The following is a 19,290-nucleotide window of genomic DNA, read 5'->3' on the forward strand; positions in this document are numbered from 1 at the left end:
ATTATAATAATGGAATATTGGTGTGCATGTAAACGTACTCAATGACAAAGATGCTATTCTATCAACGTATAATATTCAGGAGCTTTTATTTTGAAGGGCGAGCGGAACTGCTGCGAGAATTCTCCGGTGCAGACGGTGATGTTTCAATCCTCCAAAAAAACACAAAGAAGATGAAGAAAAAGAAGCTTCCGAAGCAGAAGTCGCGCAGTGTTCGGTTTCCTACAGAAAGAAACATCCCGGACGGCTGGATGTGGTTTTAAAAGCTGAACCAAAGCGACGCAGAGCAGGTTTGTTTTCTTCCCTCTGACCGGAAACGCGTTTATTGCTGCTAATGTGTCCGTGCTAAGCTAGCGTTAGCTGCAGCTAGCTCCTGCTAAAGGCCTGCTCACACCGGGGCTCGAAAAGAAGCTACATATTCGCTAGTGTTGGTGACTTTAAAGGTTCGAGCTTTTCACACCGAGTCCGACACGAACATCCGCGTTCAGCTTCGACTAATGGTCGTGGTTAATGACGATGTGTTTACTATAAACCCAGCTGTACACAGCGGAGCCGGGCTCGTTAGGAGTTATACGGTAGAAGAGTTACAGTGGAGGCGGGTTTGCTGGGTTACTTCAGAGAAACACAAATGCTGCACAAGTTGTTGTAATTTGAAGACTAAACGGTGGTGGTCAGTGTGTGTAAAACAGGAGAACACACACTTCCCTGGCTCTGCCTTTACTGCTGCACATACCAGATGTGACCACAGGGTGTCGCTGTTGACTAAGCAGTTGAACAACAAGACTGTTTCTGGGTTAGAAACCGTTTCCTCACTCACTCAAAACATAAATGCTGCTGTGGTTTTCATCAGACCGGACTGAACTGAGTCCAGCAGGGCTCAGATCAGCGGCAGGTATCCTGGGAATACCCGCAGGAGACTGTTGTTTATATATATTTTTTTGATTTAACCTTTATTTAACCAGGTAGGCCGTTGAGAACAGGTTCTCATTTGCAACGGCGACCTGGCCAAGAAAAGCGTAGAGGTGCAAGACAACAAATAGTTTCACATTCAATACATTATAGTGGCTGAATGGTTTGTAGATTTAGTTGTAAAGCTCTACGTTTGTTGTTCGTTCATTTTATTTGATTACTTCAGCTTCCCAAGCTGCCACAGAGTATGGCATAGATAGATAGATACTTTATTGATCCCCAAGGGGAAATTCAAGGTCCCAGTAGCTTAAAGACACTGTGCGAGGCTGCATCAAGCAAATATATTTTAGCTACGTTTACGTTTCGCGTCCACACTAATTCGGCGTTTCCAAGCCCCTAAAACCTCAACATTTGGAATCACCGCTGCCCCCGTTTTGGGGTTGTGTTATAGTCTGGACGGGCGCAAACGGAGACATTTGGAAGCGAAGACGCGCGTCCATCAGTGTTATCCGTAAGATAGGCTTCCAGACCTTTCAGTAACAGTCCCACCTCATCCTCGGTCCAAGATACTAAATCCCTGCTCTTACTTTTCACCGTTGATGTTCTTTCTCCAAAGTATTTCCTGTATTTTCAACTTCTACGTCCGTGATTATCAACTGCAGAGTAACACGTGTTGTTTCTTCACCTCGTTGTGAGTTGCATATTCTTTTCTCCAATGCAGGCCCGAGAGAACTCGAGGAGGACGGTGCCAGACGGACGTTTGATTTTACGTTCAAAGAGAGTTTGGCAGTTTGCGGAGGAAAGTTCCAGGAAGCACTTTAACATGGACTCGAGCCGCACTGACCACACGTCCTCGCCCTGCTTCAACCATCAAGGTCAGATGATGATTGCTGTTAGATATTTTGTTGAATAGAATAGTCTTTATTGTCAATGTACAATGAAATTGGATGCTGTACTTTCAGTGCAAAACATCAGCAGCAGTGCAAAAAATAGGTGAATAACAATATTAAAGAGCCTCGAAAAGTCACTACAGAATGTATAAAAGAGGGAGGATTTAAAAAAGAAGGTAAAGACACAAAAACACAGACATACAAGACATACACTGCACGATTCATCCTAAAAACTTTTTGGATAAAAACTCTGAGTCTCTTTGTCTGTGATTTAATTGTCCTGAAACGTCTGCAGCATCAAACAGAGAGTCTGGGTTGAGATGGATCTTGTAGTTTGCTCTGGGCTTTTTTGAGGCAGTGGGGACTGTTAAGATCATCCAGGTGAGGGGAGAGGGCAGCCAATGATCTTCTGGGCGCTGGTGACGACCCTCTGGAGCGCTTTCTTCTCTGCTGCTCAGGGCCGGAGCCAGACATTGTAAGAAGCAGTCTCATGGCATCATTATAAGCCACATTTAGTCTCTGCATGTTGCTTTTTCTGTAAAAACGCCACAAGGAGACAGTATCATCCTTCAATCAAACAAAGTATGAGTATAATGCAGTTTAAAAGAAGGTACAAAAGATATATTTTTTGAAAAGTACATGTAAGGAAGTGTTCTATGTTGGCCAGAAGAGGGCGGCATTGGGTTATTTTAGATGCTCCAAACTATTCCTCCCAATACAATTATTTATTAATACATTATAATGTTGCTGCCACATCTGGCAGGTTACATCTGAGCCACTGACTCCCTCAATGTTTAAAATATAAAGACATTTTACAACTGTTCATGGCTCTAACCTCCTTCCAGAAGTCATTATAACTTTTATTTTGCAACTTACTAAGTGTAGCTTTAGCAATGAATGCATTTTTTGTATTTGAAATAGTGTTTATAACCTGACATTTTTGTTTTTATTTTTGGACACCTGAGGCCTATACTGTGAAGCAGGATTTTGGGTTAGTGATATAAATTCAGGTTTGTCCCTGTTTTTTTTTGGGAGGGTTATGACGTAGGTAACCTGTTACCTGCGTACATCACCATGCTCACTTATGCTGCACCCCTAACGTGCTCCAAAGCAGGTTATATTAAACGAGCTCAGTCTAATACTGTTAGCTGCTGAAAATGATAACCTAGCGTGACGTCTACAAATTACAACACCGAAAAGAAAGATACAACAAAAATATTTATGTATATATTAAGTAAGTGCTATAGTACATCTAGCAGAAGACAAGTTCTAATTGAGGTAACTTTGGAGACTACCTTATTTAATCATTTAAATTAATAAATATTTTTGTTGTATCTCTTTTCGGTGTTGTAATTTGTAGACGTCCCTAAGCACTCTTACTGCCCGGTAGCAGTAGCAGCAGAGAGCAGAAGCCAGCAGGCAAGTGTTATTTAAATAAAATCCTGGAGTACTTACAAACTTTCCAATCCATCGTTGTACTACAGTAGAAGTTTGGTATCATTTTGGGCATTATTAGTGGGGTAATTTACGAGATACAAACCTGGATCCGTTAGCGCCTGCACTAAACTAACCAGCTGATAACGCTAACTTGCCCAATGTTCGATCCAGGTGAAAAAAGCTTCTGGGGGGTTGTTTGGCTCGAGGTCTTGGTGCAAAGGACCCTAGGGTGAAATTACTCCGAACCATCAATCTAAGGCTTGTCCGCTTGGACAAATGGATTTTTTTGTAGGGGAAGTGGAAGAGAAATTTACTTAAGTTAAAACTCAAACAAAATAAAATGCCATGTTACTTCACGTTATGTGTCACTCATTATGTCTATGTTACCGATTTTATTTTACTGATTTGAAACAAATACATTAACTAACGTTAGACCCAGCGGCAATGGGTCAGTGGACCTCTAACGTTAGACCCAGCGGCGGTGGGTCAGCAGATCGCTAACGTTAGACCCAGCCCTCTGTTCAGCTCCTTCTCTGTAACCGATGCAGCATAAAAGCACAGCGGAACCAGCAAGCCAGCCAGCCGGTGTTAGTTGGCTAACGTTAGCTTGCTAACTCCGCCTTAACGTTACTCCGTCGCCACATCGTTAACAAAAAATGAGCCGAATACAGATGTCACTCGTGGCAATAGCAATGTGCTTTGTGTGGATGAAGCAATAAGTTAATTTGACTCATTTAGCGGCCAGCTCTCTGCCTCGTAGTGTTACTACTCCACTGCTCGTTTGTCCGTCAGTTATTTTAAAACCTCAGCTCCGCGACTTACCGGATTTAATGTCAGTTAATCATCAACTGTAAAGTAGCTACACCTTTTTAAAGGATCCCATGGTAAAAATCAGCCTCTGCCGGGTAGAAAGTGAAATTGTAGGAAGAAAAAAAAAAAGTTAACACCAACATTTAGGGGCACTATCCATTGTTATGTCTACAAAATTATTTTAGATAGGCTATAGTATATGCTGAATTGTCACCACTACCTCTGGTGATACACTGCACACCAGCGTGCAACACATTACTTTGTGTTATGGAGTCTGGAGATCCTTTTTTCTTGTTGAAGGGGAAATCTATTGTTGGGACACGTTTGTTTCTATTGTGTCAACTGAATTTTATTAATGTTGATAGTGTTTGGATGCTTTCAACGGTTTGTTCGAATTCTGCATTAGCAAAACACACACACAAACAAAAATTTATAAAATGATATATCTTTACCCGGACAAGTGACTTTTGTGCATGGACAAGTGAAACGTAAATGTACTTGTCCAAAGGACAAGTGCCTCAAAAAGTTAATGTCAAGCCCTGGGAGAAAAATACGCTCTTCCTCGTTTGCATTTCTTTAAGCCAATTACAATTATCTTGGGCTGTGCTAAGCTCCAAAGGCAGCAACGGTGGCTCTGCTAAATAGTCTCAGGAAGGAACTTGTTTTTGTTGAAAAGTTCAAAATATACAATAATAAGTAAATAATAAATTAAATTATTAAATAAATAATAATTGTATTTCTGTGTTTCAGACATAGAACAGATAGTTGGTGAAGAGGAGCAGCAGGAGTGTAGCTCCAGTGTGGACCAGCAGGAGCCAGAGCCCCCCCCACACATTAAAGAGGAACAGGAGGAACTGTGGAGCAGTCAGGAGGGAGAGCAGCTTCAAAAGCTGGAGGAGGCTGATATCACCAAGTTCCCATTCACTCCTGTCCCTGTGAAGAGTGAAGATGATGAAGAGAAAGCTCAGTCCTCACAGCTTCATCAAAGACAAACTCAACACATGGAAACAGAAGCTGATGGAGAGGACTGCGGAGGACCAGAACCAGTCAGGAACTCACATCCACTTTTACAACCAGAGACTGGAGACCAGACTGGAGACTCTTCTGAACCTGAGACTGATGACAATGCTGATTGGAAGGAGTCCAGAGAATCTAAGTCAGCTTTAAACTCTCTGAAACATGATTCAAGATGTAAGAAAACATTCAGCTGCTCTGAGTGTGGGAGAAGATTTGGCCACAAGGGAAGTCTGAATAGACACATGATAACTCATACAGGAGAGAAACTTTTCAGCTGCTCAGTCTGTAAGAAATGTTTTACACAGAGTGGAAGTTTAAAAAAACACATGAGAATCCACACAGGAGAGAGGCCTTTCAGCTGCTCTGAGTGTGGTAAAGCTTTCACTGAAAATGGACAACTGAAGACACACATGAGAACTCATACGGGAGAGAACCAATTTAACTGCAGTGTGAATGGTTCAAGATGTAATGCTGATGAGAAAACATTTAGCTGCTCTGAGTGTGGTAAAAGATTTGGAACCAAGGGAAGTCTGAAGAATCACGTGATAAATCACATAGGAGAAAAAGCTTTCAGTTGCTCCGTCTGTAAGAAATGTTTTACACGGAGTGGAAATTTACAGACACACATGAGAATCCACACAGGAGAGAAGCCATTTAGCTGCAGTGTTTGTCACAAAACATTTGCCTGGCATTCGCCGTTCAAAACACACAAATGTTGTCGGTCGTCACAGCTTCATCAGGGTCAAAGTGAGGAGAACGGAGAGGCAGAGCCTCAGTCAGGTTTAAACTCTTCAAAAAATCAGTCAAGATGTAGTGCAGATGAGAGACAATTTAGTTGCTCTGACTGTGAGAAAAGATTTGGAACCAAGGGAAGCCTGACGAGACACATGATAACTCATACAGGAGAGAAACCTTTCAGCTGCTCGGTCTGTAAGAAGTCTTTTGCACGGAGTGGACATTTACAGACACACATGAGAATACACACAGGGGAAAAGCCTTTCAGCTGCTCAGTGTGTGGTAAAGCTTTCACTGAAAGTGGACAACTGAAAAGACACATGAGAACTCACACAGGGGAGAAGAAGTACAGCTGCAGTGTTTGTGACCAAAGATTCACTTGTCCTCGGCATCTCAAAAAACATAAATGTGTTGGTCGTAAGTCGTCACAGCTTCATCAGAGTCAAACTGAGGAGAACAGAGAGGCAGAGCCTCCAGCCAGCAGAGAAACTCAACACATGGAAACAGAAGCTGATGGAGAGGACTGTGGAGGACCAGAACCAGCCAGGAATTCACATCCACATCCACTTTTACAACCAGTTATGGGAGATAGTGTTGTTAGCAATTCTCTGGAGACCAGAGAACGTCCGTCAGATTTTAACTCTCTGGAACATGATGGATGTAATACTCGCAAGAAATCATTCAGCCTCTCTGAGTATGGGAAACTATTTGGCAAGATTTGGTGTGTGAGAAGACACGTGAGAATCCACACAGGAGAGAATCCATTCAGCGGCTCAGGTTTGTTTTAGGGCTGCAACTGACAATTATATTCATTGTCGAGTAATCTGTGGAGTATTTTCTGGATTAATGGATTATTTGTTTGGTCTCTAAAATGTCAGAAAATTATGAAAAATGTTGATCAATGTTTCCCAAAACTAAAGATTACGTCCTCAAATGTCTTGTTTTGTCCAAAACTCAAAGGTATTTAGTTTACTGTCACAGAAGAGAAAAGAAACTAGAACATATTCACATTTAAAAAGCTGCAATCAAAGATTTACTTTTTTTCATAAAAAAAAAAGACTCAAACTGATTAATTGGTTAACAAAATAGTTGTGACTCATTTAATAGTTGACAAATAAATGATGACTCTTTTTAAGCTCCAGTTTATTTTATTTCTACAATAGCTATGCTAATGTTAGCCGGGGCTAGCAAAGAGCCAGTCTTTGTGTTAACTGTTGACTGTTGCTCAAAGACAACGGATACCGAGACAACAATATTAAAATGATGAACATGTGAATGGTTCCTTTTTTTTATTTTACCTTTTATTTTTACAGGCAAGTCATTAAGAACAAGTTCTTATTTACAATGGCAGCCTGACAAGTGACAAAACCACATAGGGGAAGAGGGCTAGAAGATAAATTACATTGGCCGTACGTGCAGTTTAAAATGACACAAAATGCAATTTAAAGTAACAACTTAAAGCGTGACTCTCGCCAAAATGCAACCTAGTGTCTTTTTGTGAATGTACCCGAGTCAAACTTTCGTTTAAAAGCATATTTAGGACGGAAGCGCCACTTTTAAGATTTACCGTATTTTCGTTTTTCGGTCAAATGGCCTTTTGAATGGGAGTAATAGGGACACTTTTATGCTAGCCTCAAAATAGCTATTTTTAAACACTAAGAAGGTTCGACACAACATGAAACTTTGCTCCAAGTATCACCAGGGTCTCTACACAGGAACTCGAGCATTGAGAACATTGTTTGTGTACCCAGAGTTTACTAAAAAGAGGTTTTAAACAACTCACCGTAGCTCTTGTTTCCGGCCACTACCACCTCAGCAGTCAAAACAAGTAGCCACAGATTTAGTATATCAATTGTGCACCGGTGTAGTTAAGGTGTAGAGCCCCTGGTGATACTTCGAGCAAAGTCTCATGTTGTGTCGAGCCTTTTTAGTGTTTTAAAAATAGCTATTTTGAGGCTAGCATAAAAGTGCCCCTATTACTCCCATTCAAAAGGCCATTTGACCGAAAAACAAAAAGACGGTACATCTTAAAAGTGGCGCTTCCGTCCTTAATATGCTTTTAAACGAAAGTTTGACTCGGGTACATTCACAAAAAGACCCTAGGTTGCATTTTGGCGAGAGTTACGCTTTAATTAATTTCGTAAAAGAGAACACAGACAGCAGTCAACACGTATAACAGGAGAAGTGCACAGGTACATGGGTGAATAAGAAAGGGAGAAATGTTACAAATGTGTAGCTGGGAAATTATGATGTCTTTTGTGGAGCATTCCTGTTGCAAGTGGCGGCAGATTAAAAACATGCGAGACCAGAGGCAGAGTTGGTTTTGGGATGGCTTATTTGAATGTGAAGTGAGGTCCCGGTATTGTATGTGACAGACATTGGCTGCAGCAAGCAAGTTAGGAGGTGATCTGCCAAGAAGGGTCTTGTTAATGAAAGTAAACCAGTAAATCTTACGGCGAGTGTGAAGATAGGGCAGGTTGACTAGTGAGTAAAGGGTGCAGTGGTGTTTGTTGAATAGGGTATTTGTGGCAAACCGGAAAGCAGAGTGGTATAGAGTGTCGAATTTTGATAGAGTGCTATTGCAACCCTGTATATTGTGTCACCATAATCTAACAAGGAAAGAATGGGCATCTGAATAAGAGTGAGTTTGGCAGAAAGGGTGAAAGTGGAGTGGTTTCTATGTAGGAAGCCAAGTTTAGCCTTGACCTTAGATTGCAGCTTTGAGATGTGGATGGGGGATAAAACCTAACTTAAAAAAAAAAAGTTTCCAGCCCTGGTATAAATATGATTTTTTAAATTATTATTGATTAGAGTCTGTCTTGATTCTGTTTCCTGACGTCTGTGTGTGTTTCCTGTTTCCTTTAGCGGTGCAGCAGCTGTCGGTAGTTAAAGAAGAGGTTCCCCCTGAGCAGCAGGAGTGTAGCTCCAGTGTGGACCAGGAGGAGCCAGAGCCCCCCCCACACATTAAAGAGGAACAGGAGGAACTGTGTATCAGTCAGGAGGGAGACCAGCTTCAAGGGCTGGAGGAGGCTGATATCACCAAGTTCCAATTCACTCCTGTCCCTGTGAAGAGTGAAGATGATGAAGAGAAGCTCAGTCCTCACAGCTTCATCAAAGACAAACTCAACACATGGAAACAGAAGCTGATGGAGAGGACTATGGAGGAACAGAACCAGCCAGGAACTCACATCCACTTTTACAGCTAGAGAGTGAAGACCAGACTGGATACTCTTCTGATCCTGAGACTGATGACAGTGCTGATTGGAAGGAGACCAGAGAACCTCAGTCAGCTTTAAACTCTCTGAAACATGATTCAAGATGTAAGAAAACATTCAGCTGCTCTGAGTGTGGGAGAAGATTTGGGACCAAGGCACACCTGAAGAGACACATGATAACTCATACAGGAGAGAGGCCATTCATCTGCTCAGTATGTAGGAAATCTTTTACACAGAGTGGAGATTTACAGAGACACACAATAATTCACACAGGAGAGAAAACTTTCAGCTGCTCTGAGTGTGGGAGAAGGTTTGGCCGCAAGCAACACCTGAATAGACACGTGATAACTCACACAGGAGAAAAACCTTTCAGCTGCTCCGTTTGTAAGAAATCTTTTACACACAGTGCAAATTTAGGCCCACACATGACAGTCCACACAGGGGAAAAAAGATTTAGCTGCGGTGTTTGTAACAAGACATTTCAGTGGCGTACTCAGGTCAAAAGACATAAATGTCTTGGTCGTAAGTCATCACAGCTTCATCAGAGTCAAACGGAGGAGAACAGAGAGGGAGAGCCTCCAGCCAGCAGAGAAACTCAACACATGGAAACAGAAGCTGATGGAGAGGACTGTGGAGGACCAGAACCAGCCAGGAACTCGCATCCATTAAGGACCTTATGCCGTAGCCTGACGTGCACCTCTCAAAAAACGGCAGACAAAATAGTGGCTTGTTGGTTTAATTGAGAACCCACAAAGGTGAGAAGCCGTATTCTTGCAAGAACTTTTATAGTTATGAGAAATTTTGTGCTATACACTTCTCTACACACTTGTGTTGTGGTAGTTGCTCAGAAACCCCCTTATTGTCATAGGAAGCCATACATCTTCTGAATGCCATATTTCTCTAGTTTGTTTTACTTGTGGATAAACATGGACCTTCAGGAGCTGCCATTCATCTGCATTTAAGGCTGTACACAGTAAAATCTGCAAACCTTCCCTTAAAGTGGACATATTATTTTTTGTATTTTCTGTCATATCTACAATGTTATAACGTCGGATTTTCATGTAAAACATGGCCTAAACTTCAAATAATGACGTAAATCCCTATGAGCTAAAACATTCAGATATCTAACTATTCTGAACGCTCCTGTTTCAACTGTTTTTCTACTCTTGGCTAAGTCTTACGCAACTCTAAGCCGGCCTTCTATGATTGGTCATCTGCTTCAGGTAGGCAGGACTGGAGTGGTTGTTTTTTAAGCACCTGCGGTGGTGTTAAAGGTGTAATATGTAATACTTACTGCTAGTGTTTAAAATAGTTACTGCAGTACAAATTCAAAATACTGGAGAGAGACTCGTCTCCCCCGCCCCCTCCTCCCTAGACTCGAAGTTCACGTTGGTTGCCAGGCTGACTGCAGCATCCACAACAATGTTGCTAGACGCTTGTCTCACATAGCCAGACATTACTTCACAGCACAGTGGAGTAGCTAACACACTTTTTCGGCTTAGAATTACGGTAGGAACCGCTAAAAACCGAACAACGTCGCCATCCTCGCCGCTAAAAATAACACTACCTTGCTGTCCTCTCCACCTGACTGAACACACTTTATTGGCTTATAATTACAGCAACAATCTCTAACAGCTCTCCCAGCCCCCCTCTCTTGGCTTAAAATAACTCACCGTTGTCGGCTACGGCCACTGAACAGGGTAGCTACATGTTATAAACAGCCATGGCCCGCTTGCCTGGTCCTCCAGTGACGTTAGCAGTTAGCAGGGCTAGCATGGTGGTGTTAGCCAGGACCAGTCGGGATCACTTTAGTGGCTGTGTCTCAGTTGTTTTTGCGAGAAACCAACTAGGGTACTCTAGCTATATAATTCAATGTGAGTACACAAATGTTGAAATGACATAAAATGCCCGTCCCTTGTAGCCGTGATAAATTAGCCTGAAGCTAATGCTTAGCTACCTGTTCAGGAGGAAATTAGCCAACTCTGCGTCCTTTTGGGCTCTAAGCTGTCTCCATCTTTCAAATACATCTCCAATATTTACCCAGGGTTTGTTACGTCTCTGGTCACGCAACTGTTAGAAACATGCCGGGTTTTTTTAGGTCGGGTAGAATCCATCTCTGTTGATCCTGTTCGTTTGTTTGCTGCTTTCATGGCTGTACTAATGTTACAGCTGTAGCGCACTGGGTTTACGTTTTTACAGGTATATGTGGCAACCCGGCCTGGCTGTCAAACTGGGCAGTTGATACCAACACGCAGGCCAAAACATAAACAGAAATTTCGTCACGGAACTTTCAAAAGGAGAAAATACTGGCATTAGCATTGTTGTCAGAAAAGATAGTATTTCAACTTAGCATGTTTCCTTAATATCTGATGACGCATTGTGGTCATTTTTGGATTTATTACAGTAAATATATTACATATTGGACCTTTAACATTGTCACATGTAGCTACATGCTAACGGCAGTAAAATGTCTTCTTGGCTGCCACTGTTGTTAAATTCTCCTCAATTCCGTGTCACATTACTCCTGAAACATTTCCGGTTATGTAGTTTTTAGTTTAAAAGCCTTTATCTGGTGCTATATTCTATTAGTGTCCACTGATAAGTATAGTAGCTACATGCTAACAGCAGTGAAATGTCATCTTGGCTGCCAATTTGTTAAATTCTCCCCATTTTTGGGTCGCATTAATGCTGAAACATGTCCCATTGGGTAGTGTTTGGTTCAGAAGCCTTCATTTGCGATTCTGGCGGGAGAAAGTGCTGCTTCGTTACATTACAATCTAGCATTAGCCTAGTGCTAAATATTAAGTAGCTGCATGCTAACACGAGGTAGCTGTAATCTTGGCGGCCAATGCTGGTCATATCTTCCCAATTTTGGGTCACTTTACTGCTGGGACATGTCTGGTTGTGTAGTATTTGGTTTAGGAGCCTTTATTGGTGATTTTACACGGTACACAGTCCTGCTATATACTCCGTTGCAGTAGCTCCAGCTTTAACTAGCTAGTGAAGAAACAGTGGAGGCTGCGGAGCGCAGACTCTAGGAAACAATCTGGCCAATCAGAGGAGACTGGGCTTTTTTGGAAGGGGGGCTTAAAGAGAGAGGCACTCCTACAAAGGGTGAATACAGGTGCAGCAGCCATGGGCAGTATGAGAAAAATAATGTTTTTTGTTTTTTTACATTACAGCATGTAAACATGTCGCATTTCCTTCTACTCATTTCCGTGTTCTCCTCCGTAAACAACATGAAAGTAAGGAGAGGGTTAAGTTTTCCTGCTACAGCTGTCTGACCCCGTCCATGCAGATGAATGGCAGTTCCCGGAAGTCCACAGGTAAGTAAGTAAGTAAAATTTATTTATACAGCGCTTTTCACAGTCAGGGTCACAAAGTGCTTTACAATGTGCATAGACGATAAAACATAGTAGAAAAATAGTCTAAGAATAGAATAAAGTACAATAAAGTACAAAACAGATAAAATGACCAATACATAAAAGACATAGGTTACCCAAAAGCTAGCCTGAACAAGTGAGTCTTCAGGAGCTGCCATTCATTCAGTCCCTTAAAACAGTCCACATTCTCAGCCAACCTAATGCTGGTTGGCAGAGCATTCCAGAGTCTGGGTGCCATAGCGGCAAAGGCTCTATCCCCACATGTCTTCAGACGAGTGCGTGGCGTGGATAGCAGATTTTGGTTGATAGACCTGAGAGACCGGGAGGTGGTGTGTATGTGAATTGGCAAGATAAGCAGGGGTCTGACCATGTAGAGCCCTATAGGTTTGGTGAGAATTTTGAATTGGATCCTTGCAGATGACAAAGGCCCAATGTTCTGCTTAATCAGAGGGATAGCGCTGTCTGGTGCTATGATTAAAACCTCTGTCTTATCTGGGTTCAGCTGCAAAAAGCTTTCAGCCATCCGTTTGTTTATGGCGTTTATACAATCCAGGAGCCTTGTCAGTTTGGATGTCTCATTTTGCCTGAAGGTCAAATTAAGCTGAATGTCATCTGCATAACAGTGATGAAGATATGTTAAAATTGAGAATAATCTGACCCAGAGGCAACATGTATAAAGTAAACAATATTGGGCCCAACACTGAACCCTGTGGACCACCACAAGACAGGGGCGATGATGCAGAGTGGCAATCCCCAATAGTGACATCAAAACTTCTGAGAGATGGGATGTAAACCAGTCTAGGGCCACTCCTGATATGCCCACCCATTCATGTAATCTCTTAGTCATGATATGGTGGTCAACTGTATCTAAGGCAGAACCGAGGTTTAGAAGTAATAGCAATGAGCATAGACCTACGTCTGAGGCCATCTGAAAGTCGTTATGGACTCTCACCAAGGCGGTCTCAGTAGAGTGTCTCTTCCTAAAGCCTGACTGAAATTTGTCATACAGCTCCAAATTCTCAGAGCTGTAAGTTGATTAGCCACAGCCTTTTCGAGAATTTTGGACAGCAATGGCAGCTTTGAAATGAGGCGATAGTTCTTTAACACTGTTAGGTCCAAATTAGGCTTCTTTATTATAGGTCAGATAGTGACATGTTTAAAGTAGGACGGGACACAGCCTGTGGCCAATGAAGAGTTGACAATAGCCACTACACTAGGGCCAATGGCAGGAAGTGCTTTTAAGAATAATGAGGGTGGTATTATATCCAGGTAAAACAACCTAGAGACCTATGGCATTCAGAAGATGTATGGCTTTCCTTTATATATTTACAATAAGGGGGTTTCTGAGCAATTACCAGAGCAGGACTGTGTAGAGAAGTATACAGCACAGAATATATCAGAACTATAAAAGTTCTTGCAAACGTACAGCTTCTCACCTTTGTGGGTTCTCAATTGAACCTACAAGCCACTATTTTGTCTGAAATCTTTTTCACGTTTTGCAAGAATATGGCTTCTCACCTGTGTGGATTCTCATGTGTTTCTTCAAACCTGTATTATACTTAAACTCTTTTCCACATGTGTCACATATGGAAGACTTTTGTACCTGTTTAAGTATTACAGTGAATCTCTGACAATATAGTGTTGTTTACATTGTTACTCTGACTTCTGCTCTACGGATGTCTCTACTTTGGTTCTGGCTCTGCATTTCTAGTTGAGTCTCCATGCACCTGAGTCCCCATTCATATTCAGCTAACATAATATGCTCCAGTCCAATTGTATACCACAAGAACTAATATTTTGTAATTACTTGAATGTCATTGTACAGTAGAGAAAAAGAAATTAGCTTTTTTTTATGATTGCTTCGCAGTGAGTATGTTCTAAAGCACAAATAAAGGACAATGTAGAGACTGAATCTGTAGTCTGAAGTACTTTAATGAACATAGCCAACTACTACAGATGTTAAAAGGTTGCCATTTAATTTTCACAAAATAAACATTTGAAGTATACTATACACATCTGTACAGGGAAACAAACTACCATCTTATGAATTTTGGTTCATTGTTTTTCAAAGTAATAAAATATTTGTTTTTATTCAAACTGAGTTGGTTGAAATAGTAACAAGCAGCGAGTGTTTCCCAAACTGAAAGGACTTAATAAAGGCAACACAAGAACTGAAAGAGCTGCTTCGATCATTCCACGTTTCTTTTTTCTCTGCTCCTTGAAAAGACATCACACCACTGTATGCCACGACATTAACAACATTTTATTTAATGACGTCTCCGTGACGTCTGAGCAATAGATTCCCTTAGGACGGCGCAGATTGTGGTTGAAATCTTCAGAAACAATTTATTGTGTTAAGAAATGTTTTGAAGCTTTTGTTTCCAAGTTCAAGGATGAACTGTCAGGCTCAAAAAATGTCATTATTTGAAAAGGTTTTTTGTTTAGTAAGCCTGTAATTTCTTAGACTTTTATTTTGAAACGTAGCAACTAATCCGCTGTGGTGTGTGGCATAGGTCTATGCTACATACTTGTCCATATACGAATAACGTAAAAAACAAACTAAAGGAAACAAACTACCATCATATTTTATATTTGGTTTATTGTGTTTTCTCAGAGTCCTGAAAATGTATTAAAATATTTACAAACTAAGTTGGTTAAATAAGTAAAAAGCAGCAAGTGTTTCCCAAAGTGATACTAGTGATGGAACTGTAAATTTCTTCGGATGTCATTTAAAAAAGTAATGTATTTTAATAATGTATCGTTCTTGTGTTGATCTGAAAGTCTGAGACACTTCCGGACTTTTATTTTGAAGCTCAGCAACTAATCTGCACCGGAAGCTGTGGTATTTACTGCGGCTGACTTCACACTTTGAACAAGATGGCGTCTAGCAGAGTGTCTTTGTTGTGTTGAGAAAGAGGTAAAATGTGTAAAGTCCAGATGCTGAGAGCGTTGGTGGAGCAGCGACTAACTGCGGCTGCTGAAGAGATATTTGGGCTGTTTGAAAGAACGATAGCAGAGTACGAGGAGGAACTTTGTCGTTCAAAAGAGGAGAACGAGCGACAACGGGAGCTACTGGACGCTGTTTTCACCCCTCAGCTTCGGTTACACAGAGCAGGTTTGGTCCCTTTACTTCGTCCTCTTTATCTCTGTCTATACCAGGGATGGTAAACATAAAGGCACTTAAATGTATATGCGTAGATACCACCTTCTGCTTGTGAGATGCGTCTTTGCCGCCGCCATCTTGGGACGGACACCTGATCCGTTCTGACCATAAAGACTAGCTAGCTAGCTAGAAAGACACTTTTGTCCTGCTTTTTGATGTTCATGCGAAAGAAATGCCAAAACTGACAAGCATGGACTAACATTTCACGGATGAAAAAGGTGTTCCACAATATTAATTTGTGTTATTTAGGGACTGTTCTTTATTTAGTTAAGGGGCCACCAGAGTAGTTTTGGGACCTTTAGCCAAAAAAGACATGACCCTCCCCAGTAAAAATATTTCTATGACCCTCCAAAACGATTTGGAAAAAAGGCCTGACCCTCCCCCAGCAATTTATCGATACCTTCTGTTCTGGTTTGCGCTTAGCAAATATATACAGATTCCCATTGTTTTTTAACAGCCATGACATAATGACTAAACCTCTACATTCTCATCTTACACATCCCACTCCTCTGTTATGGTGGGGGGGCCATTTCAGTAGATTTACTCACTAACATTGTACACACTTACTGCATTACTTCAAATAATAAGTTACTCCTCTAGTAAACAAGTATTCACATGAAATAAAACAATAAAACGTTGAGACTATTCAGCAAGGCACTCTGGGTAACATTCAACACACAAACTGGTTGCTATGGACTCGTCACTAGGCTTCCTCCACTTCGCCGTTTAAACAAAGTGGAATAAACGTATAAAAGTCCAAATCTACACAAAACCCGCAATCAGTTAGTAAGCTGACATCAAATGTGGCATTTAGGAAACCTGGTAAGATGTCCAGACTAGTACAACAGTCATTTTCATTTTTTGCGTCCTGCTGCTGCCATCGTCAGCCAGGTAATATTTCTTTTTACTAAAGCAGTATATGAAATCAGATGTATTACCTACCACTGTTTAGTTGTTTTGTGATATTTAAGATATTTATAAAATATCTGATCATGTCAGACGAATTATTCCACTCATTTTTTAAACAATGCAACTATCCGTTTCAGCCACTAGGGGGGCAGCTCCCCCTGCCCCCCAGCAAACTCATGGGTCAGACCCATCTGGTAGGGAAGGAGGGTCGAGAAGAGCTACATGGAAAAATATGCACCAAACAAGCCACTTTGAAATGTTGCTGTTTCATGAATACAAAAGTTGGGTCGCCACACAGTATTGCAACTACGGTAGCCTTCACGCTTCAAAAAGCGAAGGTGTACAAAAGGCCGTCTATCAGCCGTCATTGTTGGAGTTCGTACGTTCTCTTAATACATCCATGAATTCATGTCGGAGAGTGGTGCGGACACCACGAGCGGGCATGCGCGCCACCCGACGGAAAGGAGAGAGAAAGAAAAGGAGACTGCAGCGGTCCAGAGGATAATTAACTAGTTGGGATTTGGTGTGTGCCTCCAAAGCAGCTCCAATGTTCACTCTTTTTCCAGTCTCTTGCTCTTTTCAATATCCGTTTTCTTTTTCTGGACGAAGAAGAAGAGGACTCCTGTTCCTGAAATTTGGATTTTGAATACGTGTGGTCCTCCATGTTTCCTTCTTCAAACTTGCCGGGGCCGGGAAGCGACGATACCCATTAGCAGCAGCTGTGAGTCGAAAACGTGAAAGGCGGAGCAGTATGTCCTGCATGTCCCTCACCGGCTAACGTATTTCAAGATGGCGCATCATTATGGAGCGTCTACCCCAGTTCATGCAAACGCAAATGTAAAATTCCAAGCTAATAGGAATACTTGAAATTGATGGTGGAGGTCAATATTCATGAAAAAGGACACGTTTGTGAAGGGCAATACAGATTTTGATAATGAACTACAAACGTTACACACTGGGGCTCTAAAGTAGGACAAGGGGAAGATTTACAAACTGAGAATTAAGCAGAGGTGCTTGTGTGTATGTGGTGAACACTCAGGTTTGATCTAAATGAGATCTCCTGAATAATGTAGTCTTAACTAACTAAATAAACGACCATACGTCCACTTAGAAACCATAGAAAACGAGGCTGCATAACTTCATTGTAATACCTATGTTATGTATTTTGTTGTTGTCGTGTACTTGTGTACTATTATCCCATATGTTTCCAACAGTGTTGAAACTCAGGGAAATCTGTAATTTTAATGACACGAGACGTTTTCGTTGGGTCATATAACTTTTGACCCCTCTAAGAATAATACTACTCTTACTTCCATCAAAACGCAACAAACACTAGATGATACGTTTGAGAGTAATTGTAAATCATACAACGTCAAAACATTATACTCTGTAACAGTAATACCGATTTCTGTCACGCAGCATAATTTTTTTCATTAATTACATGCTACCTTGCAACTCATTAATAGGCATAATTTATTGATGTGAGTTTTTATTCCCAAATTCCAGATTAACATTTGACAAGTAGCTCATTGTTATATTCTTCATGTTACTAGATATAACAATGATAACACGGACTACGATGGATTATTAAGCGTTTATTAGCCCAACGGCATGTCTTTACAGCAGCATGGCTAACACCAACGGAAGCTAAGGCCTCCTGCACACTGCCTGCATGACACGCACGTCCCAGACGTCGCCGAAAACGTGTTTGTGCTAGAAATGGGGCCGATGCATATTTTTCACGTGACACGCAAGCGTAGAGTATAGAATACGAAAAGATGTTTAAACAACACACAGTTATTGTAAAATACCCTTTTCCAATCTGGTGCTTGTTTTTGTCATTTACCAGCAATTTACTGGTGAAATAAGTCATTGTTATAAGTTATAGTTATTACATTATTAATCAATCACTTAATTTTGACCATATGGCCTTAGCAATAAACAAGCCGTTCTTTAATGTCGCCAACTGTCGTTTTGTGCTCCTTTTTTATATTTTATATAATATACATTATAAATATATTATTTATATTTCGGTTCAGGCAGCGTTTAGGCACCGGCACCGTTTTAAAAGTATCATTTAGGCACCGGTATCGGAAAAAACCTAAACGATACCCAACCCTATGGATGGTGCAGTTGTCAAATCACTGTTAGTTCGCCCCTTTTTACACCCAGTTACAGGGGAACTATGGGGAATGCAGGCTGTTATCTCAAGCAGTGTTAGTTCCCCTCGTCAGTGTTTTTCCAAGGTTTGTGGAAGAATTAGGTGCACATATTTGGCGGGGGGTTTAAGGGTCCTCCCTCAAGCAAAATGTGATGTTTATCAACGACAACATTTGAGTTGATAGTTTTTTTGTGATTGTTGCGGGCAAAAATCCTTGATTATGCGGCACGTTTTCTTAAAAAATGCAATGGAATATGCGGGATATTTACGCAATATTATGCGATGAAATTGCGGGAACTTGCAAAAACTGTGGTTTGATGAAAAAGAGAAACACCCCAACACCCTGTTCTCACTACGCTACTACCTTTTAATGTAAAGAGTCATTTCTTATTACTTCCTATGATAAGCAAGCATACTACATCACAGAAAGTGCTGGGAATATTTAAGTTCTCATCTTGTTTTATTTCAGACCTTAATAAACATATGGCTCAAACTTACAAAACATTGATGAGTAAAACAAGTTCTGTAGCTTTACAAAAGGAATATGCTACAATGTGTGCTTCCTGTTTTACAGAGGTAGCTATACAAAACAGACATCTTTTGCAGCTTTTCGATTATGTTCACGTCGCGTAATTGTGTTACTTCATAACGTTCCCATGGCAAC

At 41.2% G+C, this 19,290-nt stretch overlaps 1 protein-coding gene across 1 annotated transcript in view; it reads left to right on the forward strand.

The window, feature by feature from the left end:
• The window catches only part of LOC144529234 (uncharacterized), a 32,681-nt gene that overhangs the window by 9,540 nt on the left and 3,851 nt on the right, over positions 1-19,290 (forward strand). The window contains 5 exon segments of the mRNA XM_078268239.1: positions 1,628-1,781; positions 4,794-6,572; positions 8,661-8,932; positions 8,935-9,748; positions 15,305-15,508. Of these exon segments, the coding sequence (XP_078124365.1) occupies positions 1,628-1,781; positions 4,794-6,572; positions 8,661-8,932; positions 8,935-9,748; positions 15,305-15,508 (3,223 nt within the window).

Source organism: Sander vitreus, chromosome 14 (genome assembly GCF_031162955.1).
Source record: "Sander vitreus isolate 19-12246 chromosome 14, sanVit1, whole genome shotgun sequence".
NCBI lineage: Eukaryota > Metazoa > Chordata > Actinopteri > Perciformes > Percidae > Sander > Sander vitreus.